The sequence below is a fragment of the Pongo abelii genome, chromosome 9 (genome assembly GCF_028885655.2).
Source record: "Pongo abelii isolate AG06213 chromosome 9, NHGRI_mPonAbe1-v2.0_pri, whole genome shotgun sequence".
Taxonomy (NCBI): domain Eukaryota; kingdom Metazoa; phylum Chordata; class Mammalia; order Primates; family Hominidae; genus Pongo; species Pongo abelii.
In genome coordinates, this window is record NC_071994.2 from 133,189,994 (window position 1) to 133,216,298 (window position 26,305).

Below are 26,305 nucleotides of genomic sequence, written 5' to 3' on the forward strand. Positions count from 1 at the left end.
AACTCACCGACTACGAGCACAGAACATTCAAACGTGAGGCCCTCCGCAGGCCAAGGGAAAAGGAAAACAGCCAGCTGCTCGGGCTGCTGTATGGCACTAATTCTGGGGAGGTCCACAGTATTCTCTTTGCATTCTCTGCTGTGGTCCCTGTCTACAGTGACTAGGACAACATCTCTTTCAGTCTCCCGTCAACTCAGAAGGAGCCGTCCAGGCCATGTGGATGAGAAGCCACCTTTCCCTAAGAGATTCCTCACATGGCGGTTTTGACCTCAGCTTTAGTCAGAAACTCCCCCTACCTTGCTGCTGTACTGCTTGGAGCAGTGGGGACAGCAGACGGGAGGGGTGGCGATGGTGCCCGTCAGCTGGGTGTGTGTGCTCAGCATGGGGTCTGGCTCTCCAGGACCAGCGGGCCGGAGCTTCCGAATGCTCGGTGGGAGCTCTGCTCCTGGGTGGTTCTTCAGAATGTGGGCTTTGCGCTTGCTGGCACTTTTATAAACCTGCAAATGTAAGCGCCTTGCCATGAAAGCAGTATACAGTTCCACTTTCTTGCTTAAAGCAAACTAACAATTTCATTATAAGAAAATGAGGAAAAGTATTCATGTAGCCCCAAATAAAATATATTAATATGTATATTAACAGATCTATTGAAGGACAACAAGGATATACTGTAAATTAGAATAAAATAAGAACATAATGTAGATATGATAGGTTTCTTTCCTTAATCTATAAATCTAAGATAATAGCTGTGAAAATACCCTTTATCCTAAAGTTTAAAATTTGGATATGATACACAGACAGAGGAAAATAATTGTTTTTAAGGCCCATCCACCTCATATGAGAGCTGCCTGTGAAAGCTCTCATATGATGTATGCAGCTGAAGACCAGGAGCCAGAGAATCTTCCAAATGGCAACGTCAATAGCAACTGCTATCTATAGTGGGGAATCTATGTTAAAAAATGTTTCTCACTTTTAAGCTGATATAGCTATATTATATAAGGAAAGGATGGCCGGGTGTGGTGGCTCATGCCTATAATCCCAGCACTTTGGGAGGCCGAGGCAGGCGGATCACCTGAGGGCGGATCATCCTGGCCAACATGGTGAAACCCGTCTCTACTAAAAATACAAAAATTAGTTGGGCGTGGGGGCGGGTGCCTGTAATCCCAGCTACTCGGGAGGCTGAGTGAGGCAGGAGAATCGCTTGAACCCAGGCGGAGGTTGCAGTGAGCTGAGATCATGCCATTGCACTCCAGCCTGGGTAACAGAGCAAGACTCCATCTCAAAAAGAAAGAAAGGATACTACAGTGGAATAATAAATATATATTCTGTGTCTTTTCTGTAACTACATGAAAATAATGGAACAGTACAAGTAGAGTACTCCACCACAAAGCTTTTCCAACCCCTTCCACCTTATAGAAACCCCAAATCTACCCTATATGTTATAGATAAATGATAAATGCTCTCATTTTAGAGCCTAGGAATTTGAAATTAATTCATACACTAGGCACTCAGCCTCTTCTTGTGTAACAAAAATCCCAGAGAGAAGGGTCAGTAAGAAAAATGAAGTCAACTATTTCTTAAGAAAAAAAAATTGGCTTAAAATAAGGCTGTATTTCTAGTCCTTTCTTGTCTGAATGGAGACTACTGAGAGACACGGAACCATCTGGTAAGACTAACAAAAAAATCGTAGTATATATTTATAAATGCGGACAAGTCAGCTCTAAGCAGGGAACCCCAGTGACATACCAATATGAATATTTCCCTTTTACCTTATCGCAATACTGACAAAAGTAATCACGATTGGGTTTTATGATGGGTAGAGTTAACTCTGGCACCTCTTCTATCTTCATGTCTGGGTGTCTCTTTGATAAGTGATTTACCTAAAGGGAAAACAAAGAACAAATGAGAAAAAGAGACCCCATTAACCAAACAGAAGCTACACGAATGCCTCTGATAATGACTGCCAGAAGCTGAAATTCTCTGAAGCAACGCCCCCAAATAATAAGGCATTTGGCCAGAACCAGCATCACCAGACCCCATCTGACACCAAAGCACTCACAGTCATGGTTAACAGGAGTTAACAATAATTCACCAAACAATTGAAGGTGATTCACTGTGGTGAATTCAGTCATCAACTGTCTTTGGCTGAAAGAACTACTATTGGAAAAAGGAAAATTACACTGGTACGAATTTCTTTGATGAGTTCTCCTCATGCAAACCTGTCTTTCATTATTTAATGCCCTAGTCTTACTAAGAACATGGAATGAGATACAGACTAACGTTCTGAATTTTAAATAATGCTCTATGACTTTCCAGCTCCTGGCAGAAATATATTCTGCATCTGTAACAAGGTCAAAATGAGTTGAGAGCAGAGCACTGGCTATCTGATGCTTCAGCTAACCTGGATGCACACACCCTGCTTTGACGGAAAGCTTCCTTTTACTGCTGTTTGATATCTGGAAAAGAGAGGCATTAAAAGGAAAAGCTGGGGGCCGGGTACAGTGGCTCATGCCTGTAATCCCAGCATTCTGGGAGGCTGAGGCCGGTGGATCACCTGAGGTCAGGAGTTTGAGACCAGCCTGGCCAACATGGTGAAACCCCGTGTCTACTAAAAATACAAAAATTAGCCAGGCATGGTGGCGGGCACCTGTAATCCCAGCTACTCAGGAGGCTGAAGCAGGAGAATCGCTTGAACCTGGGAGAAGGAGGTTGCAGTGAGCCGAGATCATGCCATTTCACTCCAGCCTGGGCAACAAGAGTGAAATTCCATCTCAAAAATAAATAAATAAAATAAAAGGGAACAGCTGGGGAGAAAGCAAATACCCCATAAAAAAATACATTCAGGGACACAAAAGAGGGAAATAAAACAAGGTGAGAGCAGAGATTGAGAGGAGTAAAGAAAAACAAAACTAGTAATGAAAAGTGATTTAAAAAAAAAAAAAAAAAGAAAAAGACCTCTTGCAAGAATTGACCCAAAAAGCAGCAAGAGAGGGCAAAGGGAGACTAGAAAAGACAGAACTCCAAATTGGGAATTGTTTGCCTCTGTTTCTTCCCCTGGACATTGACAAAACCACTGATCGATATAACTCAGGACAGAATACAACACAAAAGTCACCATCGACAGAAATGAGGTATGCTGGGAAGACAGAGGAACCCGCAGTCACTGGGCACTGACCAGCATGCCGCGCCGCCGGAAGCCCATCATGCACAGGCGGCACTTGAACGTGAAGCTGTCATAGTCTGTGGACGTGATGCGGGGCTTGAACGTCTTGGAGCGGCTGATGCGGTCGGCTTTCTTGGCCTCCCTCTCAGGATTATGCATCCTCTGCATGTGTTCCCGTAGTTTGTCTTTTCGCTATTTGGAGAGAATTTTTGAAAACGGGGTAGACATGGGGGTAGAAAATTTTTAATTGAAGGGATAATTTTAAAAATCAATACAAATTAGCAGTCACCACAAGTCTCCAAGAGACATTTGAGTTGCTGGAACACTAGGACATAGACATGTTAAAAGTGGCTGGGAGTTACTCTGTTCACTAGCAAATATGTGCATTCCAATGAACCTGGTTTAAAATGACCATTAAATAGGAAAGATACATACCGACTTTTGAGAATAAAGATGGTGCATTTATGTGAGGAGATTAAAGAGAACATGGAATAAGGCTGGTATAAAAGAACTTAAGACAAATTGATAATAGGTAATATTAGATTTTAGAAACCATGTGTAGGCCGGGTGTGGTGGCTCACGTCTGTAATCCTAGCACTTCGGGAGGCCGACGAGGGCGGATCACCTGAGGTCAGGAGTTTGAGACCAGCCTGGCCAACATGGTGAAACTCTGTCTCTATGAAAAATACAAAAATTAGCTGGGTGTGGTGGCACACGTAATCCCAGCTACTCAGGAGGCTGAGGCAGGAGAATCACTTGAACCTGGGAGGCGGAGGTTGCACTGTGTTGAGATCACGCCACTGCACTCCAGCCTGGGCAACAGAGCAAGGCTCTGTCAAAAAAAAAAAAACGCCATGTGTATACTCAATTCCCACACCTTTCAGCAAATATTATATTTTTCTAAATCCCAAAAGAATTTAAGTAAGAATCTCTATCTTACAGATTTAGAACTTCTCACCTCACAGAATTAGAAGTTCAAGTAAACAAATCCATTGTTCACTATGATGGAGCATAGGGCCCAGGGCTCAGCTCCTGGTTTCACTATTTAGTGACACATGCTGATGTGAGTCCATGGAGAGAATCAGGCAGAGCCCATCCTGAATAAAAACAAAGTGCCAGCTCCCTGATCCAGTGAGGCTTTCTGCTCTGGGACACATGAATAAATTGTTATTAGTCTCGTAAAGACTCTGAGCCTTTCTACAAACCCAGTTCTTCCCACCTTTCGGTACAGGGACTTTTTTAAGGACTTCATTTTTCAGCACATTTACTCAACAAATATTCCTTGAGTGCGTACCAAGTATCAGGGAGCAGGATAAGGGCCGAGCTCAAATGCTGGGCCTCCCTCACCCACCTGCCTCTTCTGCTACAATGCATATGACCCAACTGCTCTTTCTTCCTATCCCACCTGCCTTCATTTCTGGAAAGCCCAGGAGGGAATGTTCAGCGCTTTGTAGGCTACAGTAGGATTTGGATTAAGGACACTGCCCTAAATGACAGTATCTTTCTTTAGTGTAGATACAATGGCAAAGCACTGTTGCATTGCCACTTTTTTTCTTTTCCTTTTCCTCCAACTCCTCTCGCATTCCCACTTTTTTCTAAGCATCAACATTCACTAGTTCCCCTGTCTATTCCCTTTAAACAACCAGTTGACCTTAACCAAATCATCACGTAAATTTCAAAGCCTAACACAAATACCACACCATGCTCTGCACATCGTGACGGGCACACATTTGTTGGATGCCAAATCTCCATGAGGCCTTTCCATCCTAACATCCCCCAAACCAAATCCGCTATCTGCCCCCACTCCTTCTGCCTAAGTCGTGCTTTTTGGTATCAGCGGTGTTCCCAAACATCTAGCTTCTCAAGCTGCAAATCTCCATTCCTTGCTGTCCACCCTTCCCCCTTCCATCCAAGTGCAAGGTCTTGTCAGCCTCCCACGACGCCTGTCTTGAACATGGCCCCTCTTCTCCACACCCACTGCCTCGGCCTGAATTAGCCCAGCTCTGAAATGCTTAGGGCTCACTTCCTGGTAAGTCTAATTACTTAGCACAGTACGCTAGCTTAACCTGAGTCCCTGGCTTCCTCTTGCCACGCCCTCCATCACTCCCCTTCTCCCAATCTCCCCAATGCGGCATCACCACTCCCTGCTGCTCCCTCTGCTTGAGATGCCGATATTCCTCCCTCACTCCTCACCTCTCCCTTTCCCTAGCTGGCAAACTGTTTCCCACCCATGAGTGGATTCAAAAGTGTCACCATATCTATGAGGTCTCCCCTACACCCCAAATCAGTGAATCCCTCTCACAGCATTTTTGAGACGGAGTCTCGCTCTGTCACCCAGGCTGGAGTGCAATGGCATGATTTTGCCTCACCGCAACCTCCGCCTCCCGGGTTCAAGTGATTCTCCTGCCTCAGCCTCCTGAGTAGCTGGGATAACAGTCATGCACCACCACGCCTGGCTACTTTTATATTTTTAGTAGAGACGGGGTCTCTCCATGTTGGTCAGCCTGGTCTTGAACTCCCAACCTCAGGTGATCTGCCCGCCTTGGCCTCCCAAAGTGCTGGGATTACAGGCATGAGCCAATGCACCTGGCCACTTTATTCTTTTCTCTATTCTAGTGTGAGCTCCCTAAAGTCGGAAGGTCCCACCTTAACTTCAGTGCTGCCCTCATGGAGCTTATACTTAGCAGGACAGGCAAATGCAATACACAAATGCTATGACAGGGTCACCAGCAAAAGGCCCTGTGGGAATTTGTGGGAGAAGCAGCAGTTAATCCAGGCATCAGGAAATGCCCCATATGAAGTGACGTTAGCCAGGTGAAGGAATATGACAGTTTGAAGTGCATTTCAAGTCAGGAGGAGGAGTGAGAGCAAGGGCAAAGGCCCAAGGAGAGAGAGTATGCCACATCTGGGTAAAGCTATGTGTGTGACCTGAATACACAGGTCACCCTGAGTGCACAGGGAGGTGGGAAACAGAGAGGCTGGCAGGAGCCCGATCTTGTAGCATCTTAGAAGTAACAAGAACTTCGGGATTTATCTTCGTGAAGAGCTATTAAAGAGTTTTTCAGAAAGGACATGACATCAGAGCTGTTCTCTAGAAAAATTACTCTGATTCTAGTTTGAAAATATGCCAGGAAGGTAGGTGGTAGTGGTTTTGTGGTGGGTCAACTTGGCTAAGGGGAACTACATTTGAAGGGAGTCTCCTTCCCAGCATGGTTCCGAGTTGGGGTTAGCCAAAGAGAAACTCCCACCAGCCTGGAAGGTGGAAAGGAAGCAGCTCCGTGCTGCTCTAGATGGTGTCACATAGAGGTACCTGTGGGTCCCTACTTATCGTCTCTTTCCCACCCAGCCATCAGCTGTCTTCCTGACTGCCAGCCCTGCTGGCCAGCTCCACATCCGCCACCAGATGCAGTGACACAGTCTTCCACAGACCGCACCAGCTCTCCTTCCTGGGCCCCTCTGCAGGCGGAAGGGCTCGGTTCCCAGATTCCCAGGTAAGTTCCCATTTGACCACCCAGACCAGTGCTTCTGTGGGCATGCTGCTGACTTCCGACCTCCCAGCTTCTCCCTTCAACCCTCACTTCTCCGTCTTCTCCTATAATTAAGTTCTTAGTCCTGTAAGAAAATCTTCTTCTGTAACACTCACAGTAGCTTTGCTTCCCTGATTGAACTGTGTTGAATATACTGGGTGAAAGTAAAAGAGAAAATGAAAGCAAGCAAAGAAATGTTAAAGAAATATTCCAGGGTGTTGAAATATGGTATCTGGCACAAAATGAAAAATCAAAAAACATTGGCTGGATGGGATGGATGGATGGCCAAACAGTATCGCAAAACAGGAATCCTTTTAGATATGATTTTCTTTTAAGAACAGAAAAATCCCAGACCTATTTATACTTTTCATATTGGAGTTCTCTACAGAATTCCAAATTGTGCTACTATATATTAAAAGCCATTAGATTATATTCTATAACACACTTACCATAAAACCAGCTTTGAAAATTCTATTTCTCTTTAATTTCTTTGCATCTGTTACAAATATACCCTTAGTTTTCCTCTCCTGAATCCATTTCCGATTCTTTTCCAGTTTCTATGAGAGTGTGACCTATAATCATTTTCAGCAGAATGTCTTCCAGTGACATTTTTGCAGAATCACCTGATTTCCCAATGAAGCATATTTCATTGTTTTTACATTTATTTATTTAACTTTTATTTCTGGGTCCCCTGCAGGGTTTTGCTTGGCTTCTTCTAAGTTCCAGGTGGGTTACGGATACTTATAATGTTTTAATCTTTGAGGTCATTAACATTCTCCAAAGTAGTCTAAGCCTTCTCAGCATTCTTCAGATTTCCCACCTGAATTAGATGAGAGTCCTGCTGGCTGCGAGGCTCAATTACTGGCTCTTATACTTAATCAGTGCTCAACAAAAACCTCTTGATCTGAATGTTAAGTAAGGGTATTGGTTTGTTAGGAAATCTCAATAGCGATTTAGTTATACTCGTCATTATACATTTGGATTCTTTTAGGAGATGATGCATTTTTACTCTACTTGTTTGGGGATTTGAATTAACTATTTTGAGGAATCGAGTAAGTTTTCCCCCTTACTTTTATAACTAAGTCAAACACAAGGCCCAAAGTGCATCTCAGGTCCAGTTCATCAGAGGTGGGTGATAAACCGATGAAAGGAACAGGCATTTACCCTCAGCTTGCTATAATCACAGTGGCCACGAGAACCACCTTGGGCTGTGTCTTGGTGTCATACCTTAAATTGTTTCCCACAGGTGGAACACAGGAAGTCTTTGCGGTCCGAATGCCGGAGCATGTGGAGTCGCAGTTTATCGGGGCGACAGAAGGCCTTGTCACACTCTGTGCACTGGTAGATCTTTTCTGAGTGGAAGCTGCGCACGTGTTTTTTCACCTGGAGGTAAGAACCACAGGAAAATTCAGGGGACGCAGGCACCAAAGGAAATGACCAAAGGCAGCTTGTCAACGCTAGAGGGAGCCAAATGCATTACCATGGGTTTTCATCAACCCCGCCGAGGAATCCAATCAGATGTGATAATTGGCCTCAATAACACATACTGTCCCTGTCACAAAGAAATAAAACAAGTAGCCAGAAAGCCTTAGAAATCCTAACCTCCCCGATGATTTGAAACATGAGAGACAGAGAGAGAGAGAGAGTGCTTGCTTGGTCAAAGCCCTGATCACTTGGAGCCCATTTTTTTAAAGATAAAAAGAAAAAGTTCCTTTGGGTTTAAATGAAATCTTGCTAAAAAGGATCTATAGGAAGACAAAAACCAATTCTTCCTTACTTTTCTCCGTCTTTAATCTGCATAGAAGCAATTTAGCCCCTTTTGATCCTTTTACATCTTCTTATAAAATCAAGTTGTGAAGAATTAAAGACATGAATGAGTGGATACAGAAGACAATACCGGTTTGTGAGAGCAATATGATGCTGGCGTCACTTCTCAACTGGGACTTACTTCCCCTACTTTTAGATAAATAAAGGAATAGGGCTTCTGAACTCTCTTAGCCACACATATCCAATGAAAAAGAGCTGAGGATGGAAGCTAAATAGCGAGTCTTACTAAACTATTCCTATAAGACAGTTTGCTTCATTATTTTTGGAGTTTCTTTTGCCATTAAATTATGCCTTAAAGCAACCTTTCTACTAGTTTGTGTGAAGTGAGAAAATTTCCAAGACTCTCAACACTAGCAGAACTAAAATTAAATCCTAGTCTTCTTTTCCTTTGGTAATTGAAAAAGTGTATTTTTACAAAATGTTTCGTTATTCACTGACTAGCACAGGAAAATCTTATCGCTTAAAGTACAAATGAAATCATGAGTATTCTGAAATTTATCTTCACCCATTTTGCTCCAACAAAGAATACACTACAGGCGAGGAGGCGGTCGGTTCCTGATACAAAAGTATATTATATACCAACTTTCTCTTTGTTTCCTTCCAAAATGTATGGCCTTGGTTAAAGCAAGCAGGAACTACAGTAGTAGTAGGGAGATGCGCCCGGCCCCTCCGAAATGGGAGTATGCCTTCTACAGGCTCTGCATATTTTATAAGCAATAGACATTGACATGGGTTATGAAAGACTTTTTAAAAATTATAATAGATCTGGGTGTTTATTACTTGTAACGTAACTTAAACACTTTAATGTCAATGTCTGATCTGGACAATTAAGGGTCATAATAATCTTTTGTGTATAAAAGTAGTTTGATTGAAGAAATATTGTTCTCAATTGTAAAGTTGTTTCAAAGAAGGGATGAAAATGCAGGTGCTAGGCAGTCTCGGTTTTCCAAAACTCGAAGTTTCTTTTACCAAAAGAAGGAAGCAGACAGGAATCTCAGCAGGAGACACTCACCTGGATAAAATCTGGGAACCGTTTCTTACAAGTTGGGCAGGTGAAGTAGCCATCATTGATATGAATGGCCACATGATCTTTCAACAAATCAAGGCGGTCAAAGGATTCTGGGCAAAAAATGCAAGAGTAAGTCTTCTGGTCTGAGTGGAGCTTCATGTGGCTCTCCAAGGATGCGCTGCTGATGAAGCCCTTGTTACAGAGATCACAGGTCAGTGGGCAGTTCCCCTCCCGCCCATGGAAGCGTAAGTGCTGGTCCAGTTTGTCCTTTTCCCGGAAGGCCTTCCCACACTGCAAGCATTTAAAAGGCCGGAAGGACTTCCGAATAAACAGATGCTGAAGAGCTGCATTCTGAAAGACATACACAAATGTGATCATTTAGTGATGAAATTAAGAGTGCAACTGGATCACACTTTTACAGAGAAAGAGAGGATGATCTCTGCAATCACAGACTTCCCATAGAAGTTCAACTCTAGGACACACACAGTTGAAAGGAGATTTTTCTGGTGAAGACACTGAAAATGACGCCATCCTCAAAGAAGTTCATCTTGCAGAGACGAAATTTTTTTGTGTTTTGTTTTACATCTATGTATGTGGGTTTTCTTTTGAAAGGGTTTAAGTAACACAAAAAAGTGTTCCCAATAGAAGACTTGTATAATAAAACAAATCCCACAGTGGAACAGGATAAAAATGGAAGATTTGGAGGAAAACACTTAGGGTCTAAGTCACACATGCAGGAATCAGGCTGGAGCAAGTCAGCCAAATGTTACTTGTTGAAATCCATGAGAAAAAGAATTTGAAGCTTGATTAAAACGTTTAGCAAAAAAAAAAAAAAAAAGACAATAAAAAGAACTGAAGGGTAGTCCTTGCCAGTGGCAGGATGGAGGAGGAAATGGATACCAGGTTTCTTTTGGGGGTGATGGAAGTGTTCTGGAATTAGAGAGTGGTGAAGATTGCACAACTTCAGAAATGTTCTAAAAACCACTTTAAAGGGTAAATTTTATACCATGAGAATTTCTTGAAAGGATTCAGATTTATGTGACTGAGACATAAGCACACGTCGTAAATGGAATATATGCATTTCATCACTTTCTACTTAGAAAACAGAAGATAAGGTCCCAGCATAGCTAGTTAGTTCTACTGGTTAGAATGCCATGCTAACAACGTTAAGCTCATCACACTGTTCCCGCCTCGACCAGGCAATTCTGCTCTTTGTTTTCAGGCACAGATTGCACTTGTAATGCTGATTAGCCATCTTGTAAATTCATGCAATTGTTACAGGGAGTCCAAGTGGGAGAGTACGGGTACTCAGTGCAAACCCATCACCACTACTGGAAAAACTACTCATGCTCTACTGAGAGCAGATCGACAAAATCATCTCACACAGAGAATGCAGAATCAATCTTTCAGTTATGCTTACAATGAAGACTCATTCATAAGTTCCTCAAAACACTGAGGGAAAGCTCTAGATTGCTACAAGGGGGGGAAATCCTTCAAGTATATCTGTGAATGGCTGTGCCTATGTAGCTATAAATGAACAGTAATTGAAGGATTAATGGAGATCTTAGTGCGATTTGTGTAATGAAGAAAGTGCAGTGATAACAATGCTTACACTCTTAACTTCAAATTACTTGTAAGCATCAACTTTTAAACTAAATTTAATGTGAAATCATCATGTGAGGAAAATAAAATAATTATTTTTGATTTAGTGAAATTTCTAGACATAATTACTATGTAACAGGAGATTTCCTTCTCAGGTCTTCTCTAACCGGGCTAGGAGAAAGATTTTTAAGCTGCTACCTACTCATTTATCTTGAGTAGATAAACAGCAATTCTGTTGTCTTCTTCAGCTGATGGGGCTGCTTCAGGGGATGTATCATACTTTATTCTCCTTTGTATACAGATCCCTTAATAAGTTGCTTAGCTTATAGGAAGTCTTCAAAAGTAATTTGAGAATCAGTGAAATATATTTCATATGAAACTCAAAAAAATGATTTCAAGGATTTTTCTACAGCATCTGCAGAGATTTTTAAGAATAGGTCTTTCTTGGCTGGGCACTGTGGCCCACGCCTATAATCCCAGCATTTTGGGAGGTTTAGGTGGACAGATCACCTGAGGTCAGGAGTTTGAGACCAGCCTCGCCAACATAGTAAAACCCTGTCTCCACCAAAAATACAAAAATTAGCCAGGCGTGGTAGCAGGCACCTGTACCCCAGGGCTGTAATCCCAGCTACTGGGGAGGCTGAGGCAGGAGAATCGCTTGAACCTGGGAGGTGGAGGTTGCAGTGAGACTCTGTCTCAAAAAAAAAAAAAAAAAAAAAAAAAGCATAGTTTTTTCTCAAATCAGCCACAGGGCTTGCTTTGCTTGCTTTCACTTCTGTGCACAGTTCAGCAGTGACCTCATCTTTTTAACTCTGTCTGGATACTAATTTTACATAAAAGCTTTACTATTTTGTCTACTTTCAAAACTTTACGGAAATATTGCCGATGAACTGATACTATTCTGAGGTTCAAAGATGCAAGATTCAGAGCACTTTTGCCATATAGGAATCTTTTCCTTTATCCAAGTTCATTGAAGTGTCCAAGAACAGACACAATGCACATTGATTGTGATCCTGCTGAGGATGCCATTTCTCCTTGGGTGCCAAATCCAGAACTCAGTTTTGTTTTGGTCCATTATGCTAATCAGTCTTCTGTCATTTCTGATTAGCGTGAGTACCTTCAGACACTTGATTTAAACTGAGCCACCACCTGGCTCCACTTTCTTGGCTCTATTGACAAACCTTATCATCTTTTCAATTTCCATGGAGCCCTGAACATTGTCTGTACTCAAGAACTAGATTGTATTTCTCTGATCTAATGATACTAATGGGATCGTCATATTACAAGGTCGTAAAAATGCTGAAAGTGTTCCCACCCCTTGACCCACTTGCAGGCCATTTCTGTTCTAAGGTGTCTTCTGTAGCTCAGAGCCACAACCTGTACACATTTCTAGAAGAAATGATGAAAAATGTCGGAGACAGCACACAGATCCACTCTAGTTCTTCTGCTTCCTGAGTTCGTCAGGCAATCCACCACACTATACATATACATCAGCTACTCTAGGGATACCAAAATCGTATTGTTGCTAAATTCTGTGATTTGGAATGCAACTCACATTGCAATGAATTCTGAGACAACAGATTATTTGTGGACAGAGATTATAAAATGTTTCTAAAGTTTAGGGGGTTTGTTTGTTTTTTAGAGATGGGGTCGTGCTCCATCGCCCAGGCTGGAGTGTTGTGGCATGATCATAGCTAACTGCAGCCTCAACCTCCTGGACTCAAGCAATCCTCCCACCTCAGCCTCCAGGGTAGCTGGGACTTCTAAGTACATGCCACCACGCCTGGCTAAAATGTTTCTAAAGTTTGATATTAATAGCTAAAAGAACCTAAATTATTGATCAATTTTTATATTATTTTAATCCTGACACAAAAAGGAAATCAAACAATCACGTTTGTTGATTTGGGGTTTTGGGGACTTTTTTTTGAGACAGGGTCTCACTCCATCGCCCAGGCTGGAGTGCAGTGGCACAATCACAGCTCACTGCAGTCTCGACTTCCCAGACTCAGAGGATTCTCTCATCTCAGCCTCCTGAGTAGCTGAGACTACAGGTGCATGCGACCATGTCCACCTATTTTTTGTATTTTTTTTTTTTAGTAGAGACAGGGTTTCACCATGTTGCCCAGGTTGGTCTCGAACTCCTGGGCTCAAGCAATCCACCTGCCTCAGCCTCCCAAAGTGCCGAGATTATAGGCGTGAGCCACCATGCCTGGCAGTTTTGGGGTCTTTTAAACAACTTTCCTTTGGACAATTTTCTGCCCACTTTGAAAGCCTTTGGTTGGCCAGCCCTGCCCAACTCAGCTCACTCTGCACCATCCTTCCACTGCACCCCTGCTAGGGCCAGGCTCATGTCTGCACTGTCCGAACCACAGCAAGAACCTCCTGTGTCTGGGCCTCTGATCCTATGGCTATCATTCTCTGAAACAGTCTACCTTCCTCCTCTCTCTCTTTCAAGGGCTAGTCTAAGTCTCACCTTATCCAAGAATTTTTACTGACTCCTCTATTTTACTTCGACCTTTCACTCTTCCAAGTTATACTTTTACATTTAACACCTAACTGTAAACTCCCCTACATTAGTACTGATTTCCTATTTAGACTGCAAGCTCAAGTGAAAATTCTATTGTGTACCTAGCATAGTGCCAAATAGACAGTTAGAACTCAACACTATTGCATAAGTCATTCCAGTGGTTTTAGCGCTGGAAGGGACCTTGGAGATCACTTAGTCCTACCCTTCATTTTGTATATGAGGAACCTGCAGCCCACAATTTATTCCTTGATCTATTTACAAATAAATTATCATTATTCATTAATTTGCATTTACTGTAGCAACCAAATTGTGGTTTACACCAGGATTTAGTAAGTACAGGTTGCAAAGAACAGCAGGTCAGGCAAACACTTAAGTAACATTCTGTTATGTGAAACACAGGAAACAAACCTACCTGCAGCTCCAACTGAGCAGGCAGCATTAGAGGAGAGAAAAATAGTTACATTACCAATTGGATTGGAAGACTTCCCTTCAGTTGGTCATTACCAATCTGGATAGAAAAGATGAAAAAATACATAGCCCTACTTTTTAGAACATGTGAGAAAAAAAAAACAAAATAGCTCAACTAAGACTGACCTCCAAAAGCCAGATACATATGGCTTTTGCTTTGACACAAGGAACCTTGTACCAAAACCAGTAACCCTGCTCATTCAAAAATGCAAGTACAATTACGGCTGGACTGTGTTTGTGCGTCCACAACTTCACTGCATGTGTAGGCTTCGGTTTTTTTTCCTTCCAAAAAAAAAAAAAAAAAACTAGCAAGCATTTATCTGGACTTAGTAAAAAAAATCAGAATGGCCAAAGCAGAAAATATAGTAATTGAGCAAGAGAAAGAAGTGCAGATTAGGAACTAAAGGAGAAGGACGGATGGGATGATATTAATTCATAGCTTTTTTTCCTTGCTGGCCTATATTTCTGTATGTTGCTATACTCTTGTGAAATAATATACAGTGAGCTGAGAGTTTTATATGTTTCGATTACAGGGCCCTCATAAAAGCTGTTTAGCCTCAGAGGTCTTAGAGCCCTTCAAAGCTATCATATGACTACAAATGTGTAAATGTGTTTTTACATGAAGGCATGGACTAGACTATTTTTCAAGGTCCCTTCTAGCCTATAGGCAAATAAGAAGACCAAAAGAAACATACGCTGAACGATCATGCATGTAGAAATTGTAAAGCCTGGGAAGTTATACAAAATGTCTGTTTCATCTACCGGAAAGTACCAATGAGTCTTTATGCACTCAGCTGCCACAAACATGGGTTTTAAGTCATTGGTTTTTATCAGCACACACACTTATCCCACAAAGCCATATTGTTTTCCACACGAATCCCCTGCAGTTCCTCACTCAGAGTCACATGCTATTTGTGAAATAATAAGAGAAAACACATCTAAACTGCAAGTCAGGAAAGCCCTGCAGCCGCATGGGCTGAGGCCAAGACACAGGTGCCGTGACTCAGACACTGACTAACTCTCGAACTGACAGCTTTGGCTCAAGCTGTCCCCAGGTGTGTGAACTGTACCTACCATATCAACTTGGACACAGGTCTCTTTACATTGATGAGTAATGACATTTGCCATTCTCCCCTGGGAAGCTGTAGATAAGCACATTTAGTTACCCAAAATCAACTTGAGAGCTACGATTAGGCACAAATTAGCCTGGTTTAAAATGTAAATGATTATTATAACTAAATGTACTTATTTCTCCACTTCCAATCTGTGAATTGAGGGATGCAGAGAGCTAGTCCAGGAGCTGCCAACCTCTAGGCCTCTGTGTCATCACTAAATTGGTCGAATCTAGGACCAGCCATGCCAACCTGCCACAGGACACAGAGACACTGAGAAATAGTGAATACTTTCTTTCAAAGGGGATCGAGCATGTGACAGGCTATATGCAAGATTTCAGAGTGGAAGGTGAATAGGTTGGAAAATCACCAGAGAGCTGGTGGTGGGAGGAAGATGAGCGGCTGGTGCAAGGAGCCGCCGGCTTTCCCCACTTACTCGGATGCGCTTGGCTCTGCGCATGTCGTCGGCTGTCAGCGTGCTCTGGGTGGGCACCACGCTCTCTTCATGCTGCGGCTGCAGGTGCAGGGTGTGAGTTTCTGGTTCATGTTCCAGGGAAGACTGGGTTTCTTGTGGCAGCTGAGGGATTGGGATAGTGGTCTGTTCTGGTTGATCCAGCCCATTCAAAGTGGCTGGTTCAGCCTCATCAAATTGCTCCTTTGTGGGAAAATGTAGCAAGTCCTGAAATTTGCAATAACCAGGAATAGAGATCAGTGCCAGAGGGACTGTCGGCTCAGATTTAGAATTGCTGCTTATTTCGGAATGACTAGATTCATAATACTCAGAAAAAATATTCTCCCTCTGGGAAAGTTAATTAGGTAACTATGCACAGAAGGCAAAAGCAGGAGAGGCTCCAGACCACTTAACAAGGAAAAGACTGTGATCTGACTTTTCTGGAATATCAATAATTTTAATTGTTTAAACTAATTAAACAAAGTCCACCTCTACTAACTCTGGTCAATTTTATTTATTTTTATTTTATTTTATTTTTTTTTTTTTTTGAGACAGAGTCTCGCTCTGTCCCCAGGCTGGAGTGCAGTGGCGCGATCTCGACTCACTGCAAGCTCCGCCTCCCGGCTTCACACCATTCTCCTGCCTCCGCCTCCCGAGTAGCTGGGACTACAGGTGCCCACCACGCCCGGCTAATTTGTTTTGTATTTTTAGTAGAGACGGGGTTTCACCGTGTTAGCCAGGATGGTCTCGATCTCCTGACCTCGTGATCCGCCCACCTCAGCCTCCCAAAGTGCTGGGATTACAGGCATGAGCCACCACGCCCGGCCAACTCTGGTCAATTTTAAATCTTTAGAGCAGCAAAGTTGGGTTTTTGTTGTAGGTAACACTCGAAAATACATTCTTCTCTGGCATTCTCCAATCATGCTTTAATTAACAGGCAGCAAGGTCTGATAGGAAAGGTCTACAAACATTGGGAAGGTCTTTGTATTTAGGTCTCGTCAGGGATCTGGTGAGTCCTCCACACAAGCATCTAAGGAGGGCTCCTTCCTGTCCCCCCGTACCTGTGTCCCATCGTCACTCTTTTCCCCATTTTCGCTGGTGATTTCCAGGCGGATAAATTTTGGAGGACGCCCCGGCCGTCGACCTGGACCAAATCGCCTCTTGCCTCGTCCCCTTCCTCTGCCTCTTGTTCTGGGGACAAGAGATTGGGTTACAGGTCGTCATGGTTACATAATACTCCATAACAAGTAGCGACCTAAATGATCCTTACTAACCCCAGAGTTTGATTCCTCTCACCTTATTACCTTCCCAGATTTTCTCCAATGGAAACAACTGTTTTACTAATATACACTTTCTGAATGCCTCATCCTTCCCCTCTATGACAGCTTAAAGATATGTCTTCAATTATTCTAAAGAAAAGAGCTATAAAAATTCAAAGCACTGACAATATTTTGCTTCTGAAATGTTGTGAGAAAGGCAGACAGGACAGAACATGCTAAGCCTTTGAGCGTGTTCCCAGGAGATGTCATCTGAGACAAGATTCCCATTATTTCTCTCTTTTTCCCCGGCCTCACCTCATATTCCTTCCAAGAACTGTGGCCAAATTCAAACAGCTTTCTTGTTTTACTACAAGCTTCTGGAAGGTCAGAACAAATTTCTAATTCAATTGTTTCATAACATGCCTAGTAAACATCAATTAAATTTTGCGTCCCCTTTAATGGATTTTTTTTTTTTTTTCCTGAGGCTAGGTCTTGCTCTGCTACCCGGGCTGGAGCGCAGTGATGTAATCATGGCTCACTGTGGCCTCAGCCACCTGGGCTCAAGCGAGCCTCCCACCTCAGTGTCCCAAGTAGCTGGGACTACAGGCATGTAGCACCATACCCAGCTAATTTTATTTAATTTTTTGTAGAGACGGGGTTTCACCGTGTTGCCTGGGCTGGTCTGGAACTCAAGCAATCCTCCCTCTTGGGCCTCCCAAAGTGCTGGGATTACAGGCATGAGCCACCATGCCTGGCATGAATTGCCAACAAACACAAATTCCTTAATAAAAGAGGCTTAAAAAAGTAGGTTATGAAAGCTTCTTTTAGAAGATATGTATGTGGGAAGTGTACAACGTCAATCAGATCAAATTTTATTCTTCTACTCATTTATTTAATAATTTAACAAATACTATATATTTTTTCCAGGAACTTTTAAAAGACTCTTCATGTTGGAAAATTCTGAACCTAGGTAAATGTAGAGAATAGCATGATGAGCCCAATGAACCCATAACCCAATTCCAACATTTTTCAACCCATGGCCAACATTTTCCATCTATATCCCCACCACTTGCCCACACACATACCCAGTAGATGATTTGGAAGCAAATCCCAGATATCTTTTCATCTCTAGATATCTTGGCATGTGTCTCTGAATCATAAGAACTCTTTATATATATATATATGACCACAATACCATTATCACACCTGAGAAATATCTGAGAGTTGCTGAGTATTATTATATCAAGTCAAAGTTCAAATCTTCCTAGTTGTCCCAGGTTTCTCTTAACAGTTGGCTAACAAACGTATAACCTACTGTGTATCACATACTGTGCTAGGCACTAAGGACATCAGATTACAGGCAACAGATTTTACCCTCAGGGGTCTAGAAGAGGGAGCTGGCATATAAACCAAAAATCACAATATAAAATAAAAAAATGCTACCATAGAGCCACGAACAGAGTTTTGGAGATTCCCAGGAGTGACTCAAATCTCACTGTGTCCACCCCCGCTTAGACATTTACCCCTGTGGTCACATTCTAGACCCTGTCACCCTTGTAAGCCTCTTCACACCAGTCCCATGCACTGCCCACTCGGACACTATCCTGGCTCTGTAGTTTACTCCTTCTAGTACCCAGCACTCAACAACCCTTCAGCCATGCGAGCATCTCCAATCCAATCCTTCTGGTGCTTTTGTGCAGCTCTGCATCACTGCCTTGATGTTCTCTCCCCTTCCTCCACAGCACACACTGCAAGGTCATCCACTGGAACCACTCCCTTGTGCGTGCTCTCAGTTCCCATCCCACGGCTGCTCTGTTTTCTCAATGTGTGTTATGAGCACTTGGCAAAGCCACAGCCCTGTGTAATTCAATTCCCTGCCTGCTCTGCACCAGCATCCCTGCAGCTGAATGAAGCTGGAGAACAATGCACAGCCATGCTAGTGGGCTCACTTTCATTTCATAACCATGAACCCCAAGTGGGCATTTAATAGAGTGGGCAATTGTATGGTACTTCCCTAGAACATTTGCTTTCCCACTTACCCAACTACCATCTCACACATCTCCTCTCTTTCCAAACCCTGGAAAAGCTGGCAACCCTACATCTGTCCCCCTGGCACAACCCTACTCCAAACCACCCTCATTCCTCCCCCAAACTATTGTGATAGATGCTAACAGGACTCCTTGTCTTCACTCTTACTCCAATATAAGCTAGTGATTATTTTTTTCCAGGTGTTATTTTTATCCAAAATGGTTTAAAAAAAAAAATACAATCAACATCACAATACTCCCCGAACAAAACCCTCTAAAGACTTCTCATCACACTTGGAATAAAATCTAAATTTCTTACCATTTCCCATAAGGCCCTACCTGATCTGGCCCCTGCCCACTTCATCCCATATGATTCTCCCCTCATCTGTCTTTTTTATATAGTGGAAATAAACATATGATTTGGTTTGATTAAGTAATTGTACTGCTGAAAAAAGTCTGAAAATCACAGATGCAGATTATTTTAAAGGTATGTGCTATCTCAAAAATTCCTATTTCGGAATCTCCAATTAAGGGAGATTTACCAAAGGTGAAAGGATCTCCCATTGCTGGGTATTGGTTATGCTGGAAAAGATGGATAATAGTAAATGAGGAGCAGAGGGAAAAGGAGAGGACAGGTAACACTGTTCCCTCAGTAGCCCACCTGGTTACCTATCTATACATGACAGTCGGAGACACTCATTAGCTAGTGGACAATATAGAAATGATTCTGAACCTTTATAAACTCAGTCTGTGAGCCTTTCTCCCTCATACATACCTGCTAAACACATCTAGTTTCTCATCATGAGAATTGAGATGCTGTTGCAACTGCTCCGAGCTTATAAATCGGCGGTTACATTCATAGCAGGGCCAATTCTTCTCTTGCTCTCGAAGAACTAGTCACAGGAGAGAAATCATAAAGGCTGATGATCAATAGACACCAATAAAACTCAAATGCCTGTGATCCCCACCATGCTTATCTTGCTGCAGCCCAAAGAGTTCATAAGTATACAGTATCTGCTATTTGCATTACTGCTTTATCAAATCAAAAGCTAAAATTTGGCAGAGAGTTGCTTTTTAGGATCTTATTTTCTAATGCATCCATGCAAGACATCAAAGGAACAAGTACCCTCACCCTCTCACAGCCCTCAAAATACACACACGACTTCACCGCACCGAAAACACGTAAGATGTTACAAAGATCTGTATTCAGATAACCTAGCGATTCAGATCCAAGTTTCATAATCTGAGGGTATATTTTAGCACAAATAACTTAAAAGTCAATGCCCAGTATAATTACTTTAGCAAAATGTTCAGAAGCATCCCCTAAGTTGAATATAGGCATACTCCATGACCCAGCCACTCCACTCCTAGATACATACCCAACAGAAATGTGCACATATGTTCACTAAAAGACACATAAGAATGCTCACAGCAGCACTCTTCAAAATAGCCAAAAACTAGAAACAATCTCATCGTGTAATAAAGAATCTGCCTGGTCTTTGTCCCTAGTTGGTAACCTTTAAGTCACTGGAATTTCCTGAGTAATAGGAGTGTCTTTGTTATTCACGGTGTCCCACCCCACAAACATACCCAAATTTATTCTAATGAGATGCTTCAGAGCAGGGACAGGCCATGCAGGAAAGCTCAACCATGTAATTGGAAATGTGGGGCTTCGAGCCAGGGGTTATCAGCCTGACCTCATGGAAGGAGGGAGAGAAGGGGGAGCTGGCAGTCAAGCTTGATCACCCGGCCAATGATTGAATCAGTCATGCCTATGTAATGATGTCTCAATAAAAATGCTGGACACTGAAGCTCGGGTGAGCTTCTACGGTTGGGAATCATACATCAATGTACCAGGAGGGTGGCATGTCCTGAGGACATTTTGGGGCCTCCCAGACCTCACCATATGCATCTCTTCATTTGGCTGGCCCTAATATATAAAAATCATACATTTTTATATATTAGATATATAGATCTATATATTATAATAAATATAAAGGATTATAACAAAATGGCCATCGTTAAGAATAGTGCTTTTTCAGCCGGGCGAGGTGGCTCACGCCTATAATCCCAGCACTTTGGGAGGCTGAGGCGGGCAGATCATGAAGTCAGGAGATTGAGACCATCCTGGCTAACACGGTGAAACCCTGTCTTTACTAAATACACAAAAAATTAGCCAGGCATGGTGGCAGGCACCTGTAGTCCCAGCTACTCGGGAGGCTGAGGCAGGAGAATGGCGTGAACCCGGGAGGCGGAGCTTGCAGTGAGCCGAGATCACGCCACTGCACTCCAGCCTCGGTGACAGAGCAAGACTCCGTTTCAAAAAAAAAAAAAAGAGTAGTGCTTTTCCGAGTTCTGTGAGTCATTCTTGTGAATTATCAAACCTGAGGAGCTACTGGGAAGCTCCTAACCTGTAGCTAATTGGTCTGGGGCTTGGGAGCTCCAGAGCCTCCAGCTGGTGTCTGAAGTCAGGGGTGTCTTGACTGCCCTGAGCCTGTGAAACTTGACCTAACTCTGGACAGTTAGTGTCAGAATTGCATTTCACAACCAAATCTACAGTAAAATGGATAAATCAATTGTTTTACATTTATACACTAGAATACCAAATAACAATGAGAATAAATAAATTATATACACCAATGTGGATGAATCTCACAAATACCATGTTGAGCAAAAGATGCCCAGGCACCAAAAGTGTACACATCAGGTAATTCTATTATGCACAATTCGATAACAAGCATATCTTATGTGTGGCACTGGAAGTCAGGAGAGAGTTACACTTGGGAGTAGGAATTAGAAGGCAGCACAAAGAAACTTCTGGGGCACAGTAATGCTCTGTTTCTTGATCTGGGTGCAGGTTATATGGGTGTGTTCACTTTGTGAAAATTTAAGCCGTATACTTATGATGTGTGCAGCTTTCTGCATGTAGATTGTACTTCAGTGACATTTGCATTAAAAACAAAGCCAATGCCTCCCTTGGTATATCCTCAGAGATGATAAAATCTGGATAGGAATCATCCTCTGATCTAGGTTCTAATTTGGTATTTGGAAGTTTTCATTATATTCAATATTATTTTCCAGCACACATGAAAGAAATGTAAATGTCATTGTAATTTGACACTGAATTAGATGGAGATGTGTGTCTCTAAAAAACCTACTGGAATAGCTTCTGAAATATACTGAGACAAAAAGAATTAGAGGTTTCATAAAGATGTGATATATACAATTTAGAATTCATATAGAAAATGTAAAACATAAACGTCTAACCACCTTTCCTTTCTTCCTCAGAAATGTCATGAATTTTCTGGTTCACGAACTCAGCATAGGATGCGGCATACCACACCTGCAAGAAGCAAGTATATCATCAAGAACTGGGGACATCACCAGATGTTCTTTGCATGCTTAAATTATTTCTCCTGCTTACAGGAAACAATTCAGGCTTTTCCACAGCCCATTAACAAAGGAAAAAAAGATCATGCTGTGAGCTCCCTTTGCAATACCTTTCCAGCAGATCAGTCAGGAAGTTCATTTGCCAAGACGCACTGCCTGTTTTCTTTTTCAGAAAATAGTTTCTGTTACTAGAATAACTTCACAAGAATTATAATCATAGTCTCTTCAACTAAATAAAACAGCCTCCTCTGATTTCTTATCTATATTTAAACACCGGTTTTTACAGGGTCGTAGTCATAGTGGTTGCCACCAAACAACCCCTACTGGGGTCACCAATGACAACTTCAAAGGCAACCACCTTCTCCCGCCCACTCACTGGCTACTTCTGCTCGCTCTGTTTGTCTCTTTTTTTTTCTCCCTAACTTCTAAATATTGGTGTGGCTCAAAGCTTAGTCAGAGTGTAGGGCCTTCTTGTTTTGACCTCAGGTGGCCACAGTCATTTCCAACCAACTCTATGCTAATGAATCCCAAATCAATATCTCCATCCGAGACCCTCTTTCTCTGTTCCCTCTGAGTGTGTTTGACTGGATGTTTTGGATGTCTCATAAACAGATCAAACTTAGCATGTCCAGAATGGAATTCTCAATGCTTTCCAACTCACACCTCCACCCATCTTCCCCATCTTGATGAATACCTTCCACCCAGTTGCTCAGACTTGAAATCTGAAAGGTGCCTTTGATTCCTCTGCTTGCTTCTATATGCCTTTAGCAAGGACTACCGCTCCCTCAATTGTTCTCCATCCCTGCTTTTGCCACCCTGATGCATATGCCAAGACCATTTCTTGCCTGGATGACCACTTGGCCTTCTGACTGGCCTCTTCTTTGCTCTGCAATCTACACAGTAGTCAGAGTGGCCTCCTGAAATCCCAGTTACCCCAGGTGGATCACTACACATCATATACCGGCATCAAAATATCACATTTATCCCAAAAATATGTACAACCAATATGTATCAATAAAAAGAACACACAATCAGATCTTGTCATGCAGTCAACGGCTTCTCGTCTCATAGTAAACCTGAAATGCTTGATGATAATCTCCAAAGGGCTCCACAATCTCCCCAACCTGGAAAAGCAACCTCAGTCCTTGTCAATCTCCCTGACACACGCTTCAGTCAACAGGGCCTGCGTTCAGCTGCTCAAACATGCCAAGTGCTTCACCACCCCAAGCCTTCAGCCCTGCTGTTTTACCCCCACGAGTGCTGGGCTCTTTGCCCTCACCCCTGCCCTAACCCTCTGTAGTGCTGGCCCCATTCCATAGTTCTCAGCCTCAGTACAGCCTCATCAGCAGGGCCTTCCCTAACCATCACATCAAAATCGGTCCCTTTCTTGTTACCTGCTCTTTCTGCACCATCTGTTTCCTTCATGGAACTTACCCCATGAGTTATTATTTGCTTGTTTACATCTTTCTGTCCATGTCTGCTCTAGAATACAGGTTCCCTGAACATAGGGAGCTGGTCTATGTTTTCTAAGGTCTCAGACACAGTAAGAGTTTAATATATCAATTACTAAATGAATTAATCATATATAATTTTTATGGATTATTTTAAATATATGGAAATGTTTATAAAGACACTTTATTTTTTACTGTGGAATAATAGTCTACATAGTCTGTATTCTATAATTTAATTAACTATGCCCCTGTAGTTGTACTTTAAGATGGATTATCATTTTACTATTATAAATCCTACCCTAATCAATTCCAAGGTATATTTTTAAATATTTTCACAGGTCAGAAGTCAGGATGTGTTTCACACTCTAGGGGCTTCTACAGTCATGGCCACGATGGAGCTCTTGCTACCTGCTCACTGCTCCTGCACAAACCTGGTCAAGCTCTTTGTACTGTTCTCACCTCATTCAGCTATAAGCCCACTGACACCCCATGAGTGAACACTTGCCAAGCAATGCAAATGACAGCCAAAAAGATCTGCCATTTCCCTCAGAACACAAGAAATCTGAAAGCCATGCAAGGCTGGCGTGCGTCCTGCAGGGTTTCTCAGCAAGGCATCAGCTGTCAGAAACTTCCTACAGGCTTGATCCAAAGCCTCTCCACTTCCAAGGATACGTGATTCAATTGAGGAAAAGACACAGATGAGTTCAATCAAATGGGAAAGCACAGTATCAAAACTTGCAGGAAGGTGATCAGTGGCTTGAGGGAACATGCCAGGGGCAACAGCAGAACACTTATTTTTAAAATATTGCAGCTGCATCAACACTCTCAATGGCACAGAAGATGACAGCATACAGAAAAGCACAAACATCCACAGTGAAGTCAAACAGTGATGCAGAAAAAAGAATTCAGGCTCTGCACACAAAGTGGTTTATACCTCAACCAATTTATTTTGCTTCAATGTGTCTTTTTATGAATGCACAAGTATGATGTAATTTTAAAATTATGTCAAAATAAATCTAAAATAGCTCCTTCTAACCATTTTTTATTTTTAAAAAGCACTATAATTTAATAGGTAGCATTTTTTTCTTAATGGTGCATAAAATAATAATGCATCCTGCAGTCATTGGTATCAGGGTCAGTGAAATGCAGTAGAGTCTAGTACTGTCTTCTTTTTATAACTGTTTCCTCTGATTAACGTTCGATGATTAGATTTACTCAGCCAAGAACATTTTTGCTATATACGTCCAGAAATGTTTTATGAAATGCAATTCTATAATTAACATTCCTATTTTTTTAAACATTCACATTCATTGTACTGTATCCATTTATTTCTGCTAATTTAAATAGTAGCTCATAGTTATTTTGAGGATTTTTTAAATTATTAATGTTGAAACTTTTTTTAACTTTTTGAAGTTCCAGGGTATATGTGCAGAATGTGCAGATTTATTACATGGTAAACATGTGCCATGGTGATTTGCTGGACCTGTCAACACATCATGTAGGTATTAAGCCCAGAATGCATTCGCTATTTTCTGTTTTAAAACTCTTTTTTTACTATTTGTTTCCTCCTCCAGATAAAGTCAATTCCTGACATTTGTTCATTTGTCCATCTGGGTGTAGTGAAGTCTGTCAGTTTTCAAAGTTGAACCTTTTAAATATTTCCCCCGTTCTGTTGTTTCCTTTTTGTTTGTTTTATGGTTGTTCATTAGACTGAACTATTATATTCTTATTTGTTTCTCTCCAACTTTATAGTTCTATCTACTGGTTTAAAAGAGAATCTGCCCTTCACAGTTAAAAAATATTCACCTCAGTTTTTTTTTAAATCAGGAATTTATTGGGATACATGGTATGAGATACGAATCTCCTTTTACATGTTTTCTTTGGGGTTTATGGATTCTCTAGCTGATGGTTTCAAAAACAGAGGTTCTGCATACCTTTTGAACAAAATCCAGGATTCTTTCTCCATCAAAAGAGGTATCCATTTCTAATTTGTACCATATGGAGGCACTGTGCAATTCAGTGTTTGTGTACTTATATGATCATTTCTTGCCTATTTTTCATTTATATCAAGAAGCTAAAGAGTATTTTGATCCCCTCTTTTGGGATGTTCTTAATATAAGCTTTATTTTAAAAAAGGAATTTTCATTTAGAATCATAGCAAAATTTTATTATGTCATCAAGAATTATTATTTAGATAAATTTCAATAGTTATTACCCCAAAATATATTTATGAAATCAGAAGTCAGCACATAGGATTCTTTGAGTAAAACATTCATACAAAGAAAAAAATCTTGCTCATACATCTAAACATCTTGCCCATACATCTAAACATCTGTTTCCCAACTACGGAGTGTGTAAATGAAGTTAACCAACATCTTTAATCACTCCGTCACAGATATAGACGCATTCCTGTCAATGGTTTGACTTACAATTTTTTGACATTACAATGGTGCGAAAGTGAGACGTGTTCAGTAGAAATCGTCTGAGTGCTCACA

At 41.9% G+C, this 26,305-nt stretch overlaps 1 protein-coding gene across 3 annotated transcripts in view; it reads right to left on the reverse strand.

Annotated features, from left to right (window-relative positions):
• The window catches only part of PRDM10 (PR/SET domain 10), a 104,270-nt gene that overhangs the window by 15,636 nt on the left and 62,329 nt on the right, over positions 1-26,305 (reverse strand). For all 3 annotated transcript variants that reach the window (XM_009247255.4, XM_009247256.4, NM_001132156.1), the window contains 9 exon segments: positions 22,240-22,312; positions 19,745-19,862; positions 16,745-16,874; positions 15,669-15,911; positions 9,527-9,874; positions 7,915-8,070; positions 3,173-3,352; positions 1,767-1,877; positions 297-497 (listed from right to left, as the gene is read on the reverse strand). In XM_009247255.4, coding sequence (XP_009245530.2) covers positions 297-497; positions 1,767-1,877; positions 3,173-3,352; positions 7,915-8,070; positions 9,527-9,874; positions 15,669-15,911; positions 16,745-16,874; positions 19,745-19,862; positions 22,240-22,312 — 1,560 coding nt within the window.